General features: G+C 43.8%; 2 protein-coding genes across 2 annotated transcripts; one reads left to right on the forward strand and one right to left on the reverse strand.

The window, feature by feature from the left end:
- Positions 1 to 1,112: 1,112 nt before the first annotated feature.
- On the reverse strand, positions 1,113 to 9,988 carry uspl1 (ubiquitin specific peptidase like 1). The gene is made up of 9 exons (XM_035433880.1): positions 9,829 to 9,988; positions 8,884 to 9,040; positions 7,835 to 7,957; positions 6,172 to 7,306; positions 5,940 to 6,050; positions 5,068 to 5,197; positions 4,373 to 4,498; positions 3,221 to 3,381; positions 1,113 to 2,993 (listed from the first exon to the last, which is right to left on the reverse strand). Exons 2-9 carry the CDS (start codon positions 9,007 to 9,009, stop codon positions 1,465 to 1,467), a joined length of 3,441 nt encoding a protein of 1,146 aa, XP_035289771.1. The 5' UTR covers positions 9,010 to 9,040; positions 9,829 to 9,988; the 3' UTR covers positions 1,113 to 1,464.
- Positions 9,989 to 13,588: 3,600 nt separating this feature from the next.
- On the forward strand, positions 13,589 to 17,779 carry LOC118236432 (high mobility group protein B1-like). Its single transcript, XM_035434812.1, has 5 exons — positions 13,589 to 13,725; positions 15,966 to 16,125; positions 16,306 to 16,451; positions 16,569 to 16,743; positions 17,103 to 17,779. Exons 2-5 carry the CDS (start codon positions 15,979 to 15,981, stop codon positions 17,274 to 17,276), a joined length of 642 nt encoding a protein of 213 aa, XP_035290703.1. The 5' UTR covers positions 13,589 to 13,725; positions 15,966 to 15,978; the 3' UTR covers positions 17,277 to 17,779.
- Positions 17,780 to 23,744: the final 5,965 nt, after the last annotated feature.

A 23,744-nucleotide genomic window follows, 5' to 3' on the forward strand; every position in this document is an offset into this window, starting at 1 on the left:
ATTATATTTTGTTTTACTGTAGTGTGTACAAACTCATGGTACATAACCATTATCATCTTTCTCGGCGTAACTGGCATGAGCAAAAAGCCACTGTAGCTACAAATACCAGTGCGTTTAATCCCTTTCACAACTGTTATGCGACTCGGTGTGTTAGTGTGAAACTCGCCATCCAGCTGTATTGCAAACTAGCCAGTTAAACTATCACTACATTTTTTAAACTCATGCACTGGATTTACGTCCTTTAGTTGTATCCACTTGTTCTTTCACCAAGTTTAGGCTACTAAATTTACCTTACATTAACCATCGCGACACCCTAAGGAAAACACGATGGTGTATCGTGGTTCATTTTGGAGAGAAGACAACCCAGTCAATATAAAAACGTTAATGACAAACATAAGGGATTCATATCGTAATTCGTTGATTTGTATTGGCACACTTGCCTGTCCTGTCTGTGACCGAACATTCACGAGGATTCTTTCACAAAATCAGGTTTGACCTTATATAGTTATTTTGCAAAGAACTCCTACACAGTATTTTCAAATGTAGGTCTACCTGAGATCGACCTTCCTTCGTTACTATCCGACCCAAAAGTAAAGTCACCTTCCAAAACATACAAAATAGAACACTTTTTTTGAAGTCAATGCAAAATCAGTAGGAAGTTCTAGAAGAAAATCACACCCCATAATCTTTCACCAATGTTTTGTCCAGTTTTGAGGAAGGAAACCCAAATAAATCAATGCCTCCACATCTTCCGAAGTTCCGTTATGCAAACAGACTCGTGGAAGGGGAAATTTCAGTATTTATAAATAAATCACAGGCATTTGATTCTCCAGAACATTTAAATTTTAAATGGGCTGTGTTCAGCAATACAATAATAATTTTGTAGTATGCCAAGTTATTTTGCCAAGAGATCACAAATGCCAGTAAAATGTTCTTTACTGAACATTCAAATGCTGATGTCACAATCACTGCTGCTAACTGAAATCAATGGAGTTCCAGAACGCTGACAATTTTGAAAAACCATTTCAAGAAAACTGCCCTTCTCTAAGGGTTAATCTTTCAGTTTGTTCTCAACGGCGTATGTTCAAGAAGCACTCCACGCAAGCACTGGCTGAGGTCACAGCTGAACAAAATTTAATTTATTTATTGAGACTAAGAATCTAAATTAGCGTTCTGGTCCTGGGCCAGTGAACACACACAGTCTGCGTGTCAGCAGACAACCATATAAACTCACTTCGACAATAATTATACAGTAGTTCATTTTGTACAAACAACACGTTAATTATTGTCAGCACCCTTTTCTTTACAAAAGAATATCAAACTCAGGACACACAAACAAACAAAAAAAAAGTTCAAACGTCAACATGAACTGAAGGAGCAGTCTTTTTGTGTCCGCATGGCTCAGTGTACCAAGTCCAGCTCCTGAGCTCCACAGGCCAGCGAAACGATGTCAGATCTCGCTGATTAAAAGAACATGTCCAACATGTTAAAATCCACGTTCTCCGCGTGGCTGGTCTGAAACCCTGTGCCGGACATCAGCTCGTCCAGGAAGTCGTCTTTGGCGGACGCGAGGTCGTTTCCCGTCGCCGCGGGGACGGCCCAGTCCGCCGTCCCCCCTCCCCCCGGCCGCGCGGCGGCGGTGGCGACAACGGCGGCGGGGGGGTTCTCCACGCCCTCCTGCGCGGTGACCAGCATCTCCAGGAGCCCCGTGCTGTCGGGGGACAGGTTGCTGGCGGTGGTGGCGGGCGAGAGGAGGTCGTTGAGGAGCTCGTCGTAGCCGGCGCTGCTGCACTGGGAGGTGGTGGAGCTGACGGCGTAGGGGGAGCCCACCGCCGTGCTGTCCGGCCGCTGCAGGCAGTCCAGCGCCTCCTTCCCCATCATGCTGTCCAGCGCCGCCAGAAGCTGCTTCTTCTTCTTCAGCTTCCGCATCAGCCTGCGGCGCAGGGCGCCGGTGTCGTCGAGGGGCGAGATCTTGGTTTTGGGGTCCCTGGCGGGCCGCAGGAGGGTGGTTTGGGGGGGGACCTCCGTGCCGCGGGCCGGTTTTAGGGAGGCGAGCGCGGGGTTGCCGGCGCCGGGGGGCTTCTGGCCGGGCTGCTTGAAGGCCTCGTTCTCGGGCCTTGAGTCGTCGGTCCGACAGAGGGGCCCGTTGGTGGGCGCGGCGACCCCTCGGGCCTGGAAGCCGCTGAACGTGGCGGCGACTCTGTCGGGGAGCCCGTCGTCGGTGGCGAGCTTCAGCGCGGGCTTGTAGGCCGGGGCGGCGGCGGCGCGTTTCGGGGGGGCGGGGGTGGACTGGAACAGGGGGTGCTTGCTGAGGACGGCGGACATGCGGGAGGCGGGGAAGGCCGAGGGGGAGGGGGGCTTGCTGACGGGGGAAGGCGGGTCCGAGCCGGGGGACGACGGGTCGGGGATGGGAAAGGGCCACCTGATGGGGGTGGCGGTCGAAGGCGGCCCGGCGGGTCCCCTGTCTTGCGGAACCGGCGTCCCGCCCCCCGGCGCTCTCCGAGCCCCTCTCGCGCCCCGCTGTCGTTTCGTCGTCTGGCAGCCTTTCCCTCCGGCGGCCCTCGTGGACGAAACGGGGCTCGTTTCCGCGGCGATGGGCGGCGGCTGGCCGTCGGGCGGGGCGCCCCCGTCCGCGTCCGCCTTCACCTCCACCAGGGTGAGGGTGACGATGTCGCTGTGGGACAGGCCCTCAAACGCCTCCAGGAGGGTGGAGCTTCCCACGGACGAGTCCGGCCTGTCGGGGGACGTCCCGTCCTGCGTCAGCGCCTCCACGATGTAGGTGTCGTCCTGCGGGAAGGTCAGCGAGAGGTCGCCCGCCCCCGCCCCCGCCTCTGGGGCAGCGTCGCCCTGGTGACTGCCTGCGGGACACGCCCCCTCCGGCTTCGGTGCCCCGTCCTCCCAGAAAACCATGTGAATTTGACTGGCGGGGACGGGCAGTCTCTTGTGAGAAGTGCATTGTGGGTATTTCAAATCGTCAAATTCAAGCCACGAACCTGTAGCGCATGGGAGAGAACACAAAACGGGTTTTCATACCGGCGCAAAAACGTTTTTACGCACCATGTGGCATTTCTGTCCTCTGAAGCATAAATTCTAAACACGCGATTAGCCAGCCACACCACACGCTCTGAAATCAGACACACTTCTGCCTCGACCAAGCCGGCGGCTCAAAACAGCCCAGTTTCTTTTTTTTTTTTTTTTTTTAGAGAAATCAAACACTAACCAGAGTCGTCTCGGATCCACGCTACAAAGTGCTTCAGGTGCTGATCGTACTGGATCACAGTGCTGACAGAGTAGTGGTTGCCGTGGAAGTCAAAGGAGTACGCGTCGACGTCGTTCTGAGGTAGGCCTTCCACGAAGTGCAGGGCAAACACAGGGGAAATGCTGGAAAAAAAACACAGCATACTATAATAATTAAAGGGCATCCTGTGTGTGTGCACGTGTGTGTCTGTGGTGTGTGCGTGTGTGTCTGTCTGTGGTGTGTGTGCGTGCGTGCATGTGTGTGTGTGCGTGCGTGTGCCCTCCGCATTAACACCTGCAATAAGCATCAGGCTGCAGGTAACATTTCATTCCCGTTGGGTAGATTTGTGATGTCTGGCGGAACTGCTGTGGGCGGGCGGCAACGGAGCATTATGGGTAGGGAAGTGGGCTTTCAACATCCAGCTGGGGGACTGCAGTTGTAGCCTTGAGCAAGGTGCTTACAGGCATACTATGCAGGATCTTTATCTTGAACATATTCTAAAATACCCATGCCAAGGCATATCTACGAGGCACTGGCAATCTCTGTCTTTCTCCACTTTCGCTGAATTCATGCACCTTTACCTGATATTTGTTATTCTAAAATGTGTTTAGGACGTTTCTGGGCATGGTGCTCTTTTCTGTGTTGGGAGGGGTGAGTGGGGCTACAGAGCCTGTGGATTGGGATCAGATTTTGGAGCGTTTGCTATTGGCTAGCTAGCTGCTACAATGGCCCAGATACAGCGAAGCAAAAAGACGAGTAGACTGGGCTTGTTCAAGAACCCTGGAATCGCTTTTCCTCTGTGGCATCAGCTTAAGTTCACCAAGGGGATGAAAAGCAATGTGAAGTTTGTTTTTTATTGGACCTGTAAGTAACAATACCCGTAGCTGTCCAGCTAGGGTTGCCAGATGCAATGTACTCTTCACGTGTCGTGTAAATGTAAATTCAAACCACTCTGTAATAGAGAGACTTGTTCAACCCTGGAAACTGATCAATTCATCTCAACAGCATCAAAAAAAAAAAAAACAGATCAAGTGACTGTTAGGGATCAGATTTGGACCAGATGCGGCCCAGAAACTGAAATAAACAACGGGAAGGTCCAGCGAGAGTAAAGATGGCCGTTGGGGACAAGCTCACCTTTTCAGCACCATCTTCCGTTTCTGCAGTTTGCGTTCGCAGTTGTTGCACTGAGCCTGATGCACCGCCTGCAGGGGATGCCAGTCAGGGAACACACCTGTGAACGTGCTCAAAGTCTTCTGGCACCTGCGAAAAATCACGCGTAACACGGGCACTGTAAATATCTGACTTCAATAATGAACGTCCTCCTGCTCTTCCCACAACATCGTCCTCCCGGCAGTCTGCTGGGCAGGCTTCCAGGTTCCATTCAAACTCATTTTGGGCGTCACACACATCCTGTCCTTCGATTTGACTCATTTCTTTCATCTTAAACAGCCATTAAGCTTTTAATCTTCAGCTTTATTTTCTGTTAATGTAGCTACCGACACAAGGGATGCCGCTCTAAGACAGGTTCCTACTGCTGATTTTTATTATTAATCCCACTGGCAAGTTTCTTTTCTAACCTCTGTTTTTTTAGAGGGTTCAAGCCCTGTCTTTCCCATTTTCCTAATCTTTCCTGTGTTCTCATTTTCCCAAAAAGCATTTTTGTGGCGGTGTCTCTGTCAAAAGTGGCTCAACTGGTTCAACCACTTTTATGTTAAATAAATAACTAAACAAACAAGCAGCTCTGAACGTGACTAAGTCAATTCCTATGCAGGAAAAGTACATATTTTTGTTTAACCAATGAGGAGCAATCCCAGGGTGATTGGCCGTACCTGCTCCTGGAGGTGTGGCCACAGACGGCACATTCAAAGTCCCAGTGGAAGATGTGCTGGAACAGGGTCTCGACCGAGGAGTCCAGCCTTAGCAAGGCTGGCAGCGCAAACACTGGGGTCTCCTCCTGACCTGTAGGGGGCGACACAGGGCAAAAAGAGCAACGCTTACACAGGCTCTCGGTCAAAACACAGACTAGACAGATATGGACCAGTCCAATGAAGCACTTTGAATGTAAAACCGCATGCAAATCTACATTGCAATAACGGGTGGCATAACGGTCACAGTAGACTAAATCTTCTCCATAAATAGATCACAGGCTCACGTGGTGTGTGAAAACCACAGTATTAGACCAGTTTAGCTGTAGTGTGCATCTGAAATCCTAATGAGTGATACTGCACAGTTGCCAATTGCCACATCTTCCGACCAGCAAGCCCATACAGGTATAAACCTTCATCCAAGATAAGCGTTACGCTTACAACAACTGAATTAGTGCCATGTTGACCCCACACCACGACAGTTTATACAGTCAGATTTTTCCCTTCTAAGTTTTAATCTGCACCATTTTATCACTGACTTTGCACCTCTTGGTTAGGTCTCCACCCTACTGAATAGAACCATGTGGTAAGATAAGCTTACTTCTTTTCTGTTAATTAACACTGACCGTATTTTATTACTGATTTAGAGGAGATTTCCCGGTTAATGTGCCTGTTTCACAACATCAAGGACAGATTACCTGTAAATATCAAATTTATCATTTTCTCAGAGAAACAGTAAAGTAAATTTTAAAAAAGTTTAAAAATCAAGTCGCTACCATTGATGAAATGGTGGCCCAGTTCTAAGCATAACTCCAAAGACTGCACGTGGAATTTACCCAGGTTGAGTTTCAGTTTGGGCTGAAGCAGCTTGAAGGCAGACATCCGCACGTTCTCCAGCTCTTTCACCGTCTGGTTCAGGACCGCCGAAGGAACCTTGACAATTTTATCTGTCATGGAAATGTTAAAAAAAAAATTAGAAAAATAAAGAAAATGAACAGGTGCAAAAACTCTCTCAACATTCACACAAAAACATTACTCATATAATAGTAATGAAGTTTCTGAATTAACCTTCGTGACCCATTTGTTCCTGAGCTTTCACATGATCACAGGCTTCTCTGTAGCGATTGCACAGCTGCTGGACAGGCGAATTGTTCTTGAGCAGGCAGGCCGCACGCTTCCTCAGAGTCCGGCAGTGTACGAGGGCCACTAACAGAGTGTCTAGCCAGCACAGGTTATTCTCATTCCTCCAGAACAGATGCGAAGGAACAGCAACCATCTCGGCAGGTCCATCTTCCTGCTCCACAGTGGGCCTCACTTCCTCCTCCACCGTGGGCCTCACCTCCTCCATTGTGGGCCTCACTTCCTCCTCCACGGTGGGCCCTACTTTTAGCTCAGATGCGAGCCTTGCAGCCTGCTCCACAGGGATTGCTTCTGGCTCCACCATGGGCCTTGCTTCAGCCTCTGCTGCGGGCCCCACGTTCAGCTCCTCTGTGAGCCCGACTTCGTGCACCTCCATTGGCAACTCTTCCTCTTCTTCAGCTAGCCTTGCTGTCTGCTCCTCAGGAACTGCTTCTGGCTCCACCATGGGCCTCACCTCCGACTCCACCGTGGGCCTCACTTCCAGCTCTACTGTGGGACTTGCCTCCGGCTCTTTGCTGCCACCGGTTAATACCTGTTCTTTGAGAAGAAGTCCTATTTGCTCCGCAGTAGGCCTTGCTGCCTCCACCACAGAGGACACCCTGTCAGACACGGGCACAGTCCCGTCCCCGTTCTCCGACCCCGTTTCGCCCGCAACTCTCAGGGGACCGCTGGGCTGCGGCACGCCGCGGCCAGCGTCAGGACCGCCACCGTCCGCCCCGAGCGACCCGTTCTGCAGCGGCAGAGCGCCGTGTCCCAGATCCCCGCACGCCAGGTCTCTCGAACCCGGGTCAGCCTGCCGGCCGGAGCCTTCTCCCGCGGGGTGAGCGGGAGCTTCCGCGCGCTCGCCATTCCTGTTCTGCTCGGATGCGTCTCCGCTGTCCCCAAGGCCCGCGTCGGTTGCAAAGCCGACGCCGCCCTCGGGATCTTCCGCCTTATGGCGCTTGGAGCAGGCCACCGCGTCTTCATCGCTGGGGCCCTTTCTCTTTCCGCCATCTTTACAGTCTGCCGCAGTGAGGCTGCTGAGAACCTCTTCCAGGGGCTTGCTCACCAGGGGAAACAGGCACTGAAAACGCAATAAAAAGTCCAGTTAGAGTCACACAGGAGAAATTCCGCTGGGTCACAATATGCTGGGGACACACTCAGGGGAAAAGCCAAACCATTGTCTTTTCATAAAATAAAATTTTTTTTTTTTTTTTTTTTTAAAGTGCTACAGAAACAACAAAACCACATCAAAATTCACAATCATGTGCCCTGCAATAGATTGGCGGCCTGTCCAGGGTGTATTCTCTGCCTCTAGTCCAATGCATGCTCGGACAGGTTCCAGAACCCCTCGCAACCCTGCCCAGGATAAGCGGGTATAGACAATGAATGGATGGACGGATGGATTCACAATCAATTTCTGACAAAAACATTCTTTTTTTTTTTTTTTTTTAAATGCAAACCTACAAAATGCTTAAATGCTGTTTAAAATGTCGCGATGCCGTTCCTCGATGGTAAACATGGGTTCCAGACCGTTTCGGGCCGTCCCGAAACACGTCAGGGCGGAGCGCGAGGCCTCCCGTTTCTTTCCCGGCCCGGGCGGTAAACTCACCTCGGGGTTCGTGCACAGAGTTATCGACTCGTGGAAGTTGATGCGATACGACCGAAGCCCGTAAACCTGGCCCTTGGCCGAACACCACGGGCAGCTCTCCACCAGGGAAGCCCGTTCATTCACCTGGTAAGATAAAACTTGGAATTTTAATGGCAAGAAACAGAGAGGGGACAAGGTGGGGGGGAAAAAGACCAGCAAGGAAATCAGCGCACACACAAACAAACAAACAGGCGAACTGCAAACGATCGAGTATCAACAGCTCACTGGCTGCAAATAGGCACCAGGAATGCCTGAGAGTTCCCAGGAGCAGAAGAGTACACAGTCCCTTTGAACAGCAAGGCTTAGAACCGTCAGTGTTTAATAAAAACTAAATTGCACACCCCTCAAATTCTTGTAGGATAAAATGTAATATTTCAATGTGTAACGGGAGTCAATACTGTTTGTTCTATGTTTTAATGCAGGGGTGTCCAAACTTTTCTGAAAAGGGCCTAGGTGGGTGCAGTTTTTTGTTTTAGCCCAGCACTATAACATGAGTCTACTAATAAAGGTCTTGATTGAAGGTCCTGATTTGTCAATTCACTGAACCAGGTATCGTAATGTTGGGCTAAAACTAAAACCTACGGCCAAACTTACAGGACCTTTTCGGATAAAACTGGGCACCCCTGTTCTGGTGTATGGAACGGGAACCAAACTCTTCCCAGATACCCAGGACAAAATCATATTCACACACTCAACTGGATTTCAAGATTGGCATCATTTGTGCATGTGGATCTTGGATGACTTCCAGATCTCAGTCATGCCAACAAAACATCTTACCATACATTTGTGGAGCACAGAAAATGACCAACACAACAGCTGAGTATCACAGTACAATCTTTCGCCTTTTTACGATCGTTTCCGTTTCACGTTGGCAGATTGTGTTTTCATTCTGCCACCTTATAATTGATATTGTGACATTAAATCACATTAAGATCCAATCATGTTTTTTTGGGGTTTGTCAAATCAGCTTTGCACAAGTGACAAGAGAGAGAGAACTGAGTTCAACTGACTTTTCCCAAATACCCCGCCGGATCTGGGGGAGACACCCCTAAATCAGTGCTCTCGCCGTTCATTGGCAAATCACTGGGGATTCCGGTGTCGGGAGCCGTCCGCTGCCATCCGCTAAACATTACCATTTCCCTGGAGTCTGGGACGTCTCCGCAAAGGCTGCGCAAGGCAAAAAACACAAGCAATCATTCAACCATTCTTGTAGCGTTCCAAAAAAAAAACAGAAACGCGGAAGTCCGTCTGTCTAGTAAACTCGTTTAGTTAGCAAGATCTAACTATATTACATAGTGCTGCTGTGCAACGTTACCTATTGGTAGGCTTACTCAAGACGGCGAGCGACCTCCCTATATATTTGCATAATTCTAAGCAAGACAACTACTTAAGCAGCTCGGTTATTTAGCAATAACTATCCATCATAGCAAGTACAGTGCAACAAACACATTTTGTAACGCAGCAACAAACTAAGGTAGCAAGAGATCCTAAAAAATAAGACCACGCTTTCAAACGTCCTAAACGTACTTCGGGTAACCAACTAGATAGTGCAGTTGCTTATGAGCTAAATATCAAGACACACAGCTAGCTCTCGTAGCTGCTAAACTAGGTGGCTATCGTGTTCAAATGTCAAACTGAAGTTATGTTAACAGCTAACTGGCCAGGTGTGTATCACTATCATTTTGCTTATGGGCACACAAGAATGCAGACAAGATAGAGTAGCATTACTTTTAATCCTGGTGCCTACACATTTAAAATGAGAAAGAATGCGTTTTCAAGTATACTCAGTCTAAATTACGTATTAAATGAGAATGTAACCTAAACAATACATAGCACTAACTACGTTAGCTATCGTGCTAGCCCAATAAAGGAACCGTCAGTGCGGAATGTTAGTTAAATGTTAAACACATATCGCTAACTACAGTAGTCACAATTTAAGCAATCATAGACCTTACCTCTTTATAGAGCGTATGAAAACAATAATTGCAGAATAGCATCACAAATGCTTTCAAAATCCTTCCATTCAACATGAACGACCGGCCGCTAAGTTTACATGTGCTGTTTCGTCTGTTTCGTGCGGCTTGCGTTCTGTTTCCGGTTGTGCTACAAGAATTATCTTCCCCATTCGGAAACGTGCAGCCCATGCTTTTCTTATACAGTTTAGTGTTTGTTTGACTAGCCTTTCTGAAATGCTATTGAATCGCGACAGTGATCACACCTTGCACATAAACACAAAAAGAAGTTAATTTCAGCACAAGATACACTTGAAATTATATGAGAAGTCAATTTGCTTCAACTGTCCTAAATCCATATGCTAAGTAGCCAAATTGCTATTCTGATCATTTTCATTATATTTCCTATTAAATAATGGACGTTCATATTACATATTATATTTTTGATATTGTGCGAATTTATGTTTTAATTACGATGTCGTTATTGATTTCATAATCAACGCAATACATACAGTATCATTTAACAATACAAATAGTCGTGGGAGTCATTCTATATTTAGGCCGGTGTGGTTTTATCATTGTTTTGGATTTGGTTTGCTTGCTTGCGTGCATATGCTTCTTAAGGTCGCTATCTGGGCCGCCTACTTAATTCAGCATTTCGCCAAACAGATTGTGAAGGGGATTTTCACTGCTGCGTGTCTGTCTGAAGAACAGACAGTACCCGTGCTGCAGTCTATATGCTGTGCCCTTTCTCGAAAGAAAAAAATAAATTAGCATAATTTTCCCATGCAACACTTGCTCCTCATTCATTAATGCGTAGATTGGGAGGCTCCCTTCCCCTCCACAAGCGAACACGTATGATCTGTCTTTGACGACCCTCTTGGCTGAATTGCAGCACTTCGAGGTTCGACAATTTTTTTATTCAGACGAAACCGATCCAAGTAATATCATCCTACTCCGATTTAAAGAATGAGATGAATGACTCATAAAACAAAAGCAAATCATAGTGTCAATGAAACATACAATGTCTGTGTGTGGGAGAGAGAGATTATCTTATATGATAAATACATATTTTATTGTGATTCAAATATAATTTGGCATTGAATGGTGGGCCAAGTTAGCCAAATCAGCCTTACTTAGTTTAATTAAATATGCTATGCAAATCTAAATACGAAACAGCACAGACCTGGTCTATATCATACTGACATAAATAAGGCAAAAATGATTGCCTTGCTTGTATTGGCAGTGTTCTGATGCTTTACACTCTACAACACGGACATAATAAATAATGAATTACTGGGATATCTGAATGACTACTTGCTAATAGGTTCTTTCTAAGCAATACAATACACCATGTAGTAAGATCAAATGTTTAAAATGTATCACTACCCTTTTAAATTCAATATAATGTATGCTTATAAATGTCTGTATGGATTTTCTCTCACGGACCAAAGACACGGAGGTTAGGCTTATCAGAGAGTCTAATAAATTGCCCATAGCTACAAGTCTGTGAGTGCATGGTGTGTGTGTGTCCTGCGATGGATTGGCAACCTGTCCAGGGTGTCTTCCTGCCTCTTGCCCAGTGTATGCTGGGATAGGCTCCAACTCCCACCCCCCTCCCCAGTGACCATGACCAGGAATACATGGGTTAGATAATGGATGGATGAATTTATGCTTATATATACTGCAATACATTTAACTAAGATGAATAATAAAACATAAAGCCATTACCTGGGGGAAATCTGATGAATAATCACATTATAACTACAATCAGTCAGTCAAACAGCATAAACCTATGTTATATTAATTTTAATTTAAAATTTTAATTTTCATATTTAAATATAGTGGTGTGTATGACCAGTGATAGATGGACTGCTGACCTGTCCAGGGTGTATTTCTGCTTCTCGCCCAATGCATGCTGGGATAGGCTCCAGCACCCCCAACGACCCCCACCAAAATAAGTGGGTTAAATAATGAATGGATGGAATATAAATATTATTATAATTCTAATTAATTTAATTAAGAAAGTCACATTTTCTTGCTCTGAAATGTTTAAGAAACTGGTGTTGTGGTGCTTACAATTAATCCACCAATCCATTATGTAACCTGCCAATTCCTGGTCAGAGTTGCAGGGGTTTCGGTGGGGGGGGGGGGGGGGGGGGGGAGGGGAGGGGAGGGGAGGGGAGGGGGAGGGGTGGGGGGGGGATGAAGGCGGTTGGAGCCTATCCCAGCAGACATTGGTTGGGCAGGAATACATCCTGGACAGTTCGCCAATCCATTGCAGGGCACAGGTGTTGTAATGTTATGCTAATCTAGCCTTTACCTACTGGCTATCTTATACTGTGCTGTTTATAGCATATATAGCTTTGATTGAAGAGTCTGCTTGCCAGTTATTAGTTATTGTAAAAAGAACAATGTAAATCCACATTTGGATACCTTTTCTATATATATACTCGTATATATATGAATTTATGGTGATTGTGCTTTCATTGGTTTTGAGCGTGTGATTGAACGTTAATATTTCTTTTGTTACACAAAGCCATACATGTATAAGAAATATTGTGTCCTTCAATGAAGCCTATGTAAAAGAAATATAGAAGATGATGCACACTGTACTATCATCCAAGTGTTTTTGTCAACAACGTACAGTGTAAGTTACTGCAATACTTAGCCATCTATATGTTGGCCTCTGCATTTAACAACTGATATTGATGCAGTTTGACGCAATAATACTGTATAACTGGATCCCTAAAATGCAACTCAAAAACAATATAAGATTTCTTGAGGCATTTGGGACATCTATAAATGGGCAAGGAGGTAAAAAGATTACTTGCAAAATACTCCCAGTGACACCTATACTGTCATATCAGAGCAATGCTATTCAGGTTGCAGATAGGATATTGTGGTACTAACCTACCTGAAAAATGTGAAACAATAAGTGAATGAGTTTGACTTTAAACTCAATTTGTCCCCAGATGACACCACAGTGCTACAATGTTTTCAATTATAGCATAGCAGACCAATTCTCGTGCTACTGGAAAACGGTCAGTGTCAATGGGTTATATACCCTATGCTATGGACACTATGAGGCTTTTGGCAAGCCTAGTGCAGTTGGAATGTTGGATCGCCTATTTCTATTTGATTGATTTGTCGGTTTGTCAATTTATGCGGAGCCTTGAGTAGCAGACTTTGGTCCAGTTGAATATTGATCAAGCGTATCAAGGTAGCTATAGCTGTCAGTGCTACATTTCCTATGTAAACAACTGAAGGGAAGCTGGTCGATCAATACTTAACGTTTCATACTATATGTCTTTAGTACACGTTTTTTACATTACATTACTAAGCAACGACGTGTATCCCCTTCGGAAAAATGGTGTCTAAAACATTCATTTAACTGAAATTAAAAAATAATTATTTGCAAATAAAGGTATCATTGATCCTAGTGAACACACAGTAGTGATATTTGAAGGTACCCTGAATTGCTCACATTCCTTGGAATGTCATATAGATAAGCTTTTATTGTTCGCTACAACGCTACACACTCGCCCATTCATTTAATACCCCGTGTGCAATACACTGAACTGAGTACTATAGCAAACAGAGTACACTATCTAGCAGCAGCCCGCCTGAAGCCGAAGTCAGAAACATGTTTTGTATAAACGCGCCTTTTAAAACTTTGGTGACGTTTCTGAAAAGAGAGCCAATCAATTTGCGTCTCTGATTAGGACAATAGAAAGGCATGGTCGAATCACATAAGCCGGAGAGTTGGCGGTAGCCAATGAGATGCGAGCCCCACCGAGAGTAATGTTACAGAACCGAAGACCGAGTGAGGAGACTGCGTATTGCTATTGCTCCCACATACAGCCATTGCAGTGTATTGAGGTACAGCGACAGCCCTTGGTAAGTATTATACACCGAAATTTCAAAGTATTGGTAAGTAAAGGAAACGAAGAAAAGACAATATTTTTTAAAGCTAAAAAACAGACAACGGTATAATATAAAAATAATCGACCTTGACGAGATTTTTCCACGAATAAAAACGTCAAAAAAACAATTTTTATGAACTAGCTAGTTAACGTTAGCAACCATGAGCTAGCCGCTCATTGTGGAAAATTGAAATAAAAAATACCTCCATCAACATTTTCCTCAGTGAACGCATTTTTTCCTCTGTGTAAATAATTTATTTTAACACTGACCGCTTATTTACACGGCGTTGATCAAAATAAACGAATCATTTCTCGATTTAAAAAGACCTTTGCTTAAGTGAACGGCAAAATTGCGTACAAACAAGGTCCGTTGCATAGCTATCTCTGGCTAGCCATTGCAGTGTATACCGAGAAGGCTGTCATGTGAAGACCCGAGAAAACGTCTATCGAAATCAAAATATTAAAAGACAAAACACAAAATCATTGCATATTTTGAAAACGGGTTTACCCATATATTGTGTTTTTGGCGGTTTGAAAATTAGGGGGAAAATTTTTACCTTAGGATCTGCGCTTTACTGTAATGGCTGACTGTACTTGCATAGGAAACAAGGCTTGAACCAGTAGGGGAGCCCTGCTAAGGCGAGCGCAGTTCGGTTCAACTTTTTAAAACCGCGTTTTGTCCAAAAACAGACCGAAAAGATTGACATCTGGCGCTGCAGAATAAAAATTCCACCTTTCTTCTTTGAAACGGCGGTTTTATCAAATTTTTGCGACGCCGCTAAAGGGTTTAAATGTGAGCGGAAAGAGAGGTGGGTACGTCTGCCCTCCATTGCATGCAGTGTAATGGCTGAGCATTGACACAAAGAGAAGGAGCCATATTCTCTGTGTTAGTGCATGAAGACAAGCGGCCATTCCGAGCTCATAGCAAACTAACTCAATGCAACCCGCACATAGACACAGTGCAGACCCAGCGCTCTGCTATACACCGGGGCTGCTGCATTGACATACTCGAAGAATAAAATTAGTCAGAAACACTGGCTTTCCTAACAAGTTCGAGTGGTTAAAAATCCAACAGGAAGGCGGGTGGAGACATTTTAAGGGGACTTTCTTTCATGAAGAAGGCTTTCTCACAAAATGGAAGAAGAAATATTGCTGTCGTTGTTGACCTCCTTTTCCTCGACAAGAGCCTATATGCGCCATTACTATCTTACTAGCTGTACAGCTATGCAACGTTGCATTGAAATAACCGTTATTTAATGGGGAATATAATACATATTTTTAGTTTTGAATGCATTTTTTACATTTTGTAGAATCATCTACAGAACAATCAAAGGACGATATTTAGACGTTTTTGGTCATTTTATCTCATTTTTATTTTGATTTTAATACTTTTAATAAATTTTCCCCACCTTAATAACGATGTATTTTAACACATTCGACAACGTTAAAAAAAGATTTATAGAACCTATAGCTAAAATCACATTTTTCTTAATTTTTATTCCGTGCCAGTTGTTATTTTTATTTATGTTGGAAAACATATACGCTAATGGCAAAACTCTCCTAAATATATAAACTCGACAAACTTCGAAAATAGGGTGAAAAAAAGTATTTTTTCGCTTTTTGCTTTCTTTAAGTGGTTAGCAAGCTAGCTCAGTTAGCTTTCTAGATAAATCCCGGTAGACAAGCGATCTAAATCTAGGACGTGACATTGTTTTGTTTCTTAAATGTGGAAATCGTTTCGATTTTTTTACACGCGATTTGTTGCGTGAGGTCAGTGTTTCCCTTGCTAGTCTACGGCGGCGGTGTAGAAAGCTCGTACATCAGTCGGGTCGGGCGCATAGATGTTTTGTCACATGAGGACGTGCTTTTTTTTTATTGTTTACCAGAAACTTCAGAACCGGACATGTTCAGTCAGGGAGCCGCGTCTACTGTATTTTTTTTATGTACTGCAGTCAAGAGAGAGGGAAGGAAATAGTAGCAAATGGGAATGAGTTCAAAAACTAGTCAGGTCGAGCTTAGCGGCGGTACATAACGTCCTTAGATCCATTTTCACGTCTTTCCTACCTCTGAACATCAAGATTAGCTGTGAGCCAGACAGTGGTCAGACACAGAAAGCTAATGAAGTTCAGGTTTCAGCATTTTACAGTGTCTGAATAGGTCATAATTCCCTTTTTTTTTTCCTTTTTCTTTTTTTTTTTTTTTCTCCTTTCACAGATATCTTGACAAGATGGTTAGAGAGCCAGGAAAGCCGAGGGGCAAAATGTCCTCTTACGCATACTTCGTGCAGACTTGCAGGGAGGAGCACAAGAAGAAGCACCCCGAGGCCTCGGTGAACTTCTCCGAGTTCTCCAAGAAGTGCTCTGAGCGATGGAAGGTAAGGGGGGAGATCAGCAAGTGCCCGTCTGGACGTGACCTCTGCAGCACCACAGTGCCGCCCCCCTTAATGGCGGTCGCCGAACGGCTCGTTCGTCCCGCCCTCGCCCATGTCGGACGCGCTCCCCTTGGCCACCTGCGGCACCGGGTGTGATTGGTTGTGTGTGCCCTGTGTTTGTAGACCATGTCGGCCAAGGAAAAAGGCAAGTTCGAGGACTTGGCGAAACTGGACAAGGTGCGCTACGAGCGGGAGATGAAGAACTACATCCCGCCGAAGGGGGAGAAGAAGAAGAGGTTCAAGGACCCCAACGCCCCCAAAAGACCCCCGTAAGTGGCCGACGGCTCGGCTGATGGTGCAGGTTGTCGGAATGACACGATGACGTGAATTTTATTTTAATTGGCGTTTACATTTTTTTTATTTTATTTTTTTTATTTGCCTTTCAGGTCGGCGTTCTTCATATTCTGCGCCGACTACCGCCCCAAGGTGAAGGGCGAGACCCCGGGGCTGTCCATCGGGGACGTGGCCAAGAAGCTGGGCGAGATGTGGAACGGCACCGCCGCCGAGGACAAGCAGCCGTACGAGAAGAAGGCCGCCAAGCTGAAGGAGAAGTACGAGAAGGTGAGCGCAGGAAACAGCCGTTACGTTTAAAATTTTTTTAAAAATTATTATTAATAATAATAATAATAATAATAATAATAATAATAATAATAATAAATTGTGTGTGTTTTATGTAGTGTGTTGGCTGGTTATTGCCAGGACGTGGTACAAGTAGTAGGACAGCAGGTCTTCGGGGGGGGGGGGGGTTCAGGTGTTTTTGTATACATGAGGTTGCTGGGCAACAGAATGTCTAGGTAATCCTGAGTGACTGCCTATTTGATGTGGGATGATTAGTTCCTCTAAGAAAAATTGATTTCTTTACCTGTGTTTGGGTTTTGGTATGAAGTGTAAATTTAACTTTTTCCCTTGACCCCTTTCAGGACATTGCCGCCTACCGCGCGAAGGGCAAAGTCGTTGATTCTGGCCCCAAGAAGGCCATGGCCAAGGTGGAGAAGGCCAAGAAGAAGAAGGAGGAGGACGACGATGATGACGACGACGACGATGATGATGATGATGAGGAAGACGAGGAGGAGGACGAAGAGGATGATGAATAGATCAGTTACTCGTAGAGCTTAGATTTCTTGTTAATAAAGCATTTAACCCCCCTGTACACACTTCACTTAAACAAAAAAACAAAAAAAACACAAACACACACAAAAAAATAAATAAAAAAAGATTAGAAACAAAAACCAAACAAAAAAAAAAAGTAAGGCTGTGTATATGATATGTTTTTAAGCTGTACAGTTTTTTTCCTCTCCTTTTCTTTTTGTATAGTTAACACTACAAAAGTGTCATCTGTGTTCTTTTTTTTTTTTTTACTTTCTTGCAGTGGTAGTTCAAGCCAATGATCCATGCCTGGTACAGTTTAATGGGGGTTGTAAAACGGCTTGGAGGCAATGGGATTCCTAGTGCACAGCACACCAGCTAGTTTTATGTGGGGTTGTAGTTCTTTCCCAAATGTATGTTTTTTTTTATTATTACGTATTATCATTTAATAAAAAAAATTTGCCGTATCATAAGGTTCTTTTACTGTACTTTGAATACCACTCTGTAATTGCAAGTATAAGAAAAATGCAGCTCGTTTTGTTGACATTCTGAAAGGCTAAATAAAAACTTTTTTTAATAAAAAAAAAAATGTTTGAAGTTGTTTATCTTGAAGTTCACTTGGTAATGTACATAACTTCCATATAATATTTATTTGTTGGAATCCAGTCACCCATTTGAGAGAGATGTAGAGATCTTGAGGACTAGGATAGAAATTGACATTAACGCATTTTTGATTAATGCGTCTGCCTGTTTTATAAAGCATTTGCTATATACCTTTTTAATATATGGGGCTGGAAATAAACAAGGTGCAATCACAATGGGTGTGAACTTGCCTTTACAAATCTGTTTCAGGAGTTGCGGCGGCGGCGGGGGGGGGGGGGGGGGGGGGGGAGGTGTTCTGCCTCGAGGATGATCAGGTGTACTGAAAAGAAGAGGAAAATTATGTTTTGAAGGAGCAGGAGATGTTCAGTCTTCCTGACAGGCTACAATGTAAAAGCAGGATGGTGAGTCATTGCTATCCGTTCCCTTATTAGACAAATTTCACTGTATTGCTGGAGGAAAAGGACCCAGAGCACTTCGGTCCCTAGCATGTTCGCTCTAAGCTGTTCCCACTCGCGCTCTGAGGTAAGTCAGATTCCACATCAAAGGGTTGGTTTTGCGGTCTTCACACATGATTGATTATACATTTGGGGGAAAAAAAACTTTTTTTATGAAATTTTTTAAGGCTAGAATGTCTCGCATTTTAGTACCTTATGGTTTGAGTAAGTATTGTAGAAGAGCTGAATGTTAATTGCTTCGTAGAATTAAATCACCATAATCTTATTTTTTTATTACCTTTGACTTTAGGTGCACGTCGTTTTTGGGTTGCAAGAAGTCTGTGAAAGTCTTTTCACTCTTCAGAAATTAGGACAAATTGATGATAAAACTGAATGAATGGGTTGGTCAATCACCAGTTAAATGAATGATTAGTTAATGACAACTTAATGAAAGGACAAGCCTTGCTTTTCGCTCAATTTCTGGAGAGTAAAAAAAAAAAAGTCACTCAAACTGCACATTAATGCAACTTGCACAGAATTTTCCCAACATGAATCTTGGTGTCAAAGTGACCACCAGAGATCCATTGACTAGCAAAGTGACTTTGTTTCAATCAGATTTTCTCTCTTTCACACTAACAAGGGCTCAAATTTAGTCAAAATTTGCCTTTAACTTTTGCTAACAATTGAAAGCCAGAATTATTTTCTTCACACATAAAATTGTGAGTTCAGGTATCACTAATACCAACTTGCCAACCTGAGTTCATGTAGAATGAGCGTAATAAGTTCAAGAATTTAGACTGTAAAGCAAAGTGTACAGACACGTGTTAATTGAAGTACACCCTAAATTTCCAGCAAGAAATTACTGCCACTTTCATTTTTCAACTGTTGGCTGAAGTCACAATGCAAAACAGTCATGCATTCAGCATAATTACAGGATGTTTATTATGACTTGAAAATGTGAACATTGAGGTGGCAAAGACCATAGGAGAGTTCAAGTCTAGGCTGAAGGCCAGGCTCATACTTCTTGTCCAGGGGTGTCAAAATCAAGTGCTGCAGTGTCCTTTTCATCAGCAGCTAATTTAGGCCTTAGAAACCAGTCTAGTCTAGTCATTGGTGACATTAACCATATAAATTCTGAAACATGTAAAAAAAAAAAAAAATTTTTTAAACCCAGAAGACACATCAGGCTTCTATAGACAAGATTCTACTACCCCTGCTCTTGTCTGTAGTCCGGGATACTCAGATCTGAATCTTAAGGCTCGTAGTACTGCTGGTTTTTACTTGTCCCCTCTAATCAGGACTGATTTAAACCTAGGGCATCAGGTGAGTTAAATCTCTGGCCAATCACAGTCAATTACCGATCAATTAACTAGCAGGTACAAAAAGAAAGCCAACAGTACTGCTGGCCTTCGGGGCCAGATTTTGCCCTGTAGGTACATGACAAGTTTAGATGGGTGGTATGGCCTGTTCTTGTTATGAATTTTGAGGTTCTTATGAGGTTTTGCATCTCATAAATTCTGACTGCATCAAGTAATTATGGATTTCATACTTAATGCAATTAAAATATTAATCATCTCACACATCAAAAAAGAGGTATATTTTAAACATGAAAAACAAGACTGAGCAAAAAATTGTAACTTTAGCACGCCTCAAATTGGAATATACAGTATAACAGTGACCCCATTGTATATTATGTATATCTAAGAATTGATTGATTGCATGTAAGAAATTACTTTCTGAAAAGCAATGAATACCTAATGTGGGGTAAATCCACAGTTCATATCACAGATCTGATACCTGTGGATCCAGAATGTCCAGACAATGCTCCTCAGCTTTAGGTCTACAGTTGAACAGGTTAGAACACAGACCTACTGCGAGATATCGGAGTAGGCCTACACAATTGATTTTACGCCAGAAACAGAATGTCTTGTAAGCCTTGTGTATTCTCTATCACCTGTTGTTTGATTTTTAAAGGCTGTTCAAATTACATTTCTTTGATCATCCCAAACTGAAGCGAGGCTTAGAATTGCAAATTGCGTTGTCCTTGGGCAGGCTGATATATTCCCTTTCAGCTCGATTATTAAAAAAGGCTACGTTTCACAGATGTTCTGAGGACTTGGTGCTCTTAAGTATGCTTATTGTCTGTGACAACCAATTTCTCACTGGACGGGGTGAGGAAGCCTTGATGTAAACAGTGCGAGTACATACAACAGGAAATGTGACTACTGAGATGGCAGATGGCGTGCATTGCTGCGTTATGTCACGTTTGAAGAGCCGGGGAGGGCGCTGTGTGAAGCTAGCGCTGACGAACCAGCACGTGGCTCATCCGTTCGGTGCTGCATCCTGTCTCAGCTGCCGGTCTCGCGGCGGAACGTGCGGCCTGGCATTCGGGCATTCGTTCGGAGGAGCGAGGGTAGATCATGGCCACAGCTCCGTATCGCTCTTAATCGTAGCCGCCTGCTGTTCATTTTCGTAAATTACACAGACATAAAGAGGACATAAGGCGCCACCCAGAGGTGTTTTCATAACAAATATTGCTAGGAGAATGTAAATATTATTATAATAAAACAAAATCCTAAAAACACTTAAATTAAACCAAGAAGACAAGGCATATATGCCTAATATTAATGAAGAGTTAGCCTAATTAATATCTACACATGAATGACTTTCGCAGCTGATGTGGAGATCTATTCTCATAACTTAACACGCAAAAGACAATTGTCTGTACGCTACGAGCAAATTTTAAACAACACATCACGTTTGTCTTGGAGTATCCTAGGCCTGAACACACGTTTTTCCATTTTCTTTGATGGGTAGTTTAGTCATCACTCGTGGTTATTGTGCTGGCATTTCGGGATTCTACAGCTGTGAAAGCTTAATCGTGTGAATGAGTCAGCCCAGGCAAACAGTCGCCAAGAAATTCAGTGGGTGGGTTTAAATATAGCCACGTCTGAAATGCATTGGCCGAGCAAATTCTCCCAAACATGTTCCTGATTTGAACGTGTTTTTTTCTTTCTACTTGCTTGTTTTCTTACATATCTTCTGCAACATCTTGAACAGTGATACAAGGCTTTATGCCAGAATTCGCTATATTCTTAGAAATTACGTATGCTGAGTGTATCTGAACTGCATTCCTTTAATAGTTTATCATCCTGTGGTTTAGCTGACAGAACCGCAGAATTTGACAGGAAGAGAGGTTTTACGTTCATTCAACGTAAAACCTCACTTGATTTCATATAGGGATGGAGGTAAGCCACGAGAACTTAATTTATGAGAACTTAAAAAATGTTACAGGTTTCAGGGATGATCCTATGATCTTGCCGTAGAATAGCCTACAACAGCAACACGTGGCTACTTGTACAGAGAACGGAGGAGGTGACGCGTTTACTTACAACTTAATTCATGGTCGTTGTTGTGTTGTTTCCCGAAGTGTGGGAAAAGGAATGAATGACTGAATGAATGAACGAATGAATGAATGTTAAAGATGGATGGAAGCAGCAGTCACTCGGTCAATTCCACTGGGAAATAAAGAGCCCCGCAGTTTCAGCTCATAGAGCCAGTGTCCAGATGGCGGAGAGCAGCTGTGTGGTAAAAGGCTCTGATTGGCTGTTCCGTCGAATATGGTTCTGAATGAGTATTATACTGGACTCTTTGTGCCCAAACGCTGCTGCCAGTGGGACCTATCTTGGACATATTTTGTCCCCATACCTGGCTTTAAAGACTGTCTCATGGTCTCTTTCTCAGAAACATGCGGCTGTTTTAATTCGTAATGATCTCATCTATCCTGCTAATCCCACGTCTGCTGCTGCTCATTTTGCCGTGCGCTGTGTATGTTCACCTGTCATTAGTTTTGTGCTTTTGCTGTTGCATTTTGTACTAGTATGCTGCTTGTCTGGCGTTTGTTGTCTGACTGTTGCTTGCCTTTTGTCTGTCTCTGTTGTCTGTTGTTGATGTTCTGTTTGTCCTTGTTTTACTTTACTTTACTTTATCCCTTTTTATCCCTCATGCCTCCTCAAGAGACTCTTGGCAGATTTTCATTGTAAATAAGATTCCCACCTTAATTGACCTGCTTGGTAAAATAAAATAAAGGCTAAAATAAAAAATGAATAAAAAAAAAAAAAAACGATTTTACTGAAAGGCCGATGATGAAATTGCAACCAATAAAGCATAGATGTGGAGAAACTTGGTTCATATTTCATTGAGGTTATAAAGATATTCTGCTAAGCCAGGTGTCTGCAACTGTGGTTCTGAAGAGCTGCAAGCTGGCTTGGTTTTGTTGTTGCCTTAAGAACTTAATTGATTGTTTCTGAGTTAAAAGCATTTGATCACACAGTGACCTCACCTCATCTCATTCAGTGGATCACCTAAATCAGGCGCTGATTTTGCGATGAGAACAAAAACCGTGTGGATCCCCAGGACCAGGGCTGGGCTGAAGACCCCAGGCCAGAGGGTACAGCAGCACAGTGTTGCTGTGGTTGCAATTATCAGAGTCCTGCATCCCCCAGGTGTCTAGTGCCCTCTCCTGTATTACATATCCGCCAATCCTAAGCACATGGGTACACGCATGTACGCACACACACATGCATGCACACGGCTCACTGCTTAACTGTTGTACTTCAGTGAAAATGATGATTTTTATGGTTTACAAGTGAGAGTGATTATTTAAAGGCTGTATCATTACCTTCATCACCAGTAGGTGGAGCAGAGGCTGCAGAGATTAGCTCCTGTGAGTCTGTCTGGATATTTTTTTTTCACCATGTCTGAACAGAGCAGTTTAAAATGGGAATGGAGGGCTTTGGATGCGATTGCTTTGCTGACAGGGATGTATTTGTATTTTAGGGTTAATACAGTTGGTACTGGAGGTGTCTGAATGATAAATTTTCTCTCTCTTCCTGTTTAGCTTTTCTTGTATAATTATTGGCATAATCGCCCAAAGTCTCCTTACATTTATCACATTTAGTACACTTATTAGCCATGGTCTATAGAGACATTTCAACTTCTTTTCATTACAAGAGCTCAAAAGTTGGGACAAACATGGTCACCAAAAGGTCATTGGTATTTGGTACATGTCAATAAACCTTTAGTCTACATGTCAATAAATTTAGATGTTTAACTTCTGTATAGCTCACAATCATGGTTTTTTCAACCCTTAAGGTTACATTCAAACAGACAATAACAGCTTACATTCTTTTAGACATACAACCCACGTATGTCTATTTTCCTACTATATAAAATGAACTGTAGTCTAGCCAATATATAATATGCAATGGTACATAAAACGGTAATTCCTAAAGTATTGTTAAGAAACTCATTGCGATAAGGTGATCAATCAGAGAAACCGCTGACTGTAGCTAAGTGAAAATGAAACTCTAAATTCGCCTATGGACTTTATACTTGCCCTAGTTTAACCAAAATTAAGCCATGTTAGCTTTGAGCCAC

This window comes from Anguilla anguilla, chromosome 9 (genome assembly GCF_013347855.1).
Source record: "Anguilla anguilla isolate fAngAng1 chromosome 9, fAngAng1.pri, whole genome shotgun sequence".
NCBI classification, from domain to species: Eukaryota; Metazoa; Chordata; class Actinopteri; order Anguilliformes; family Anguillidae; genus Anguilla; species Anguilla anguilla.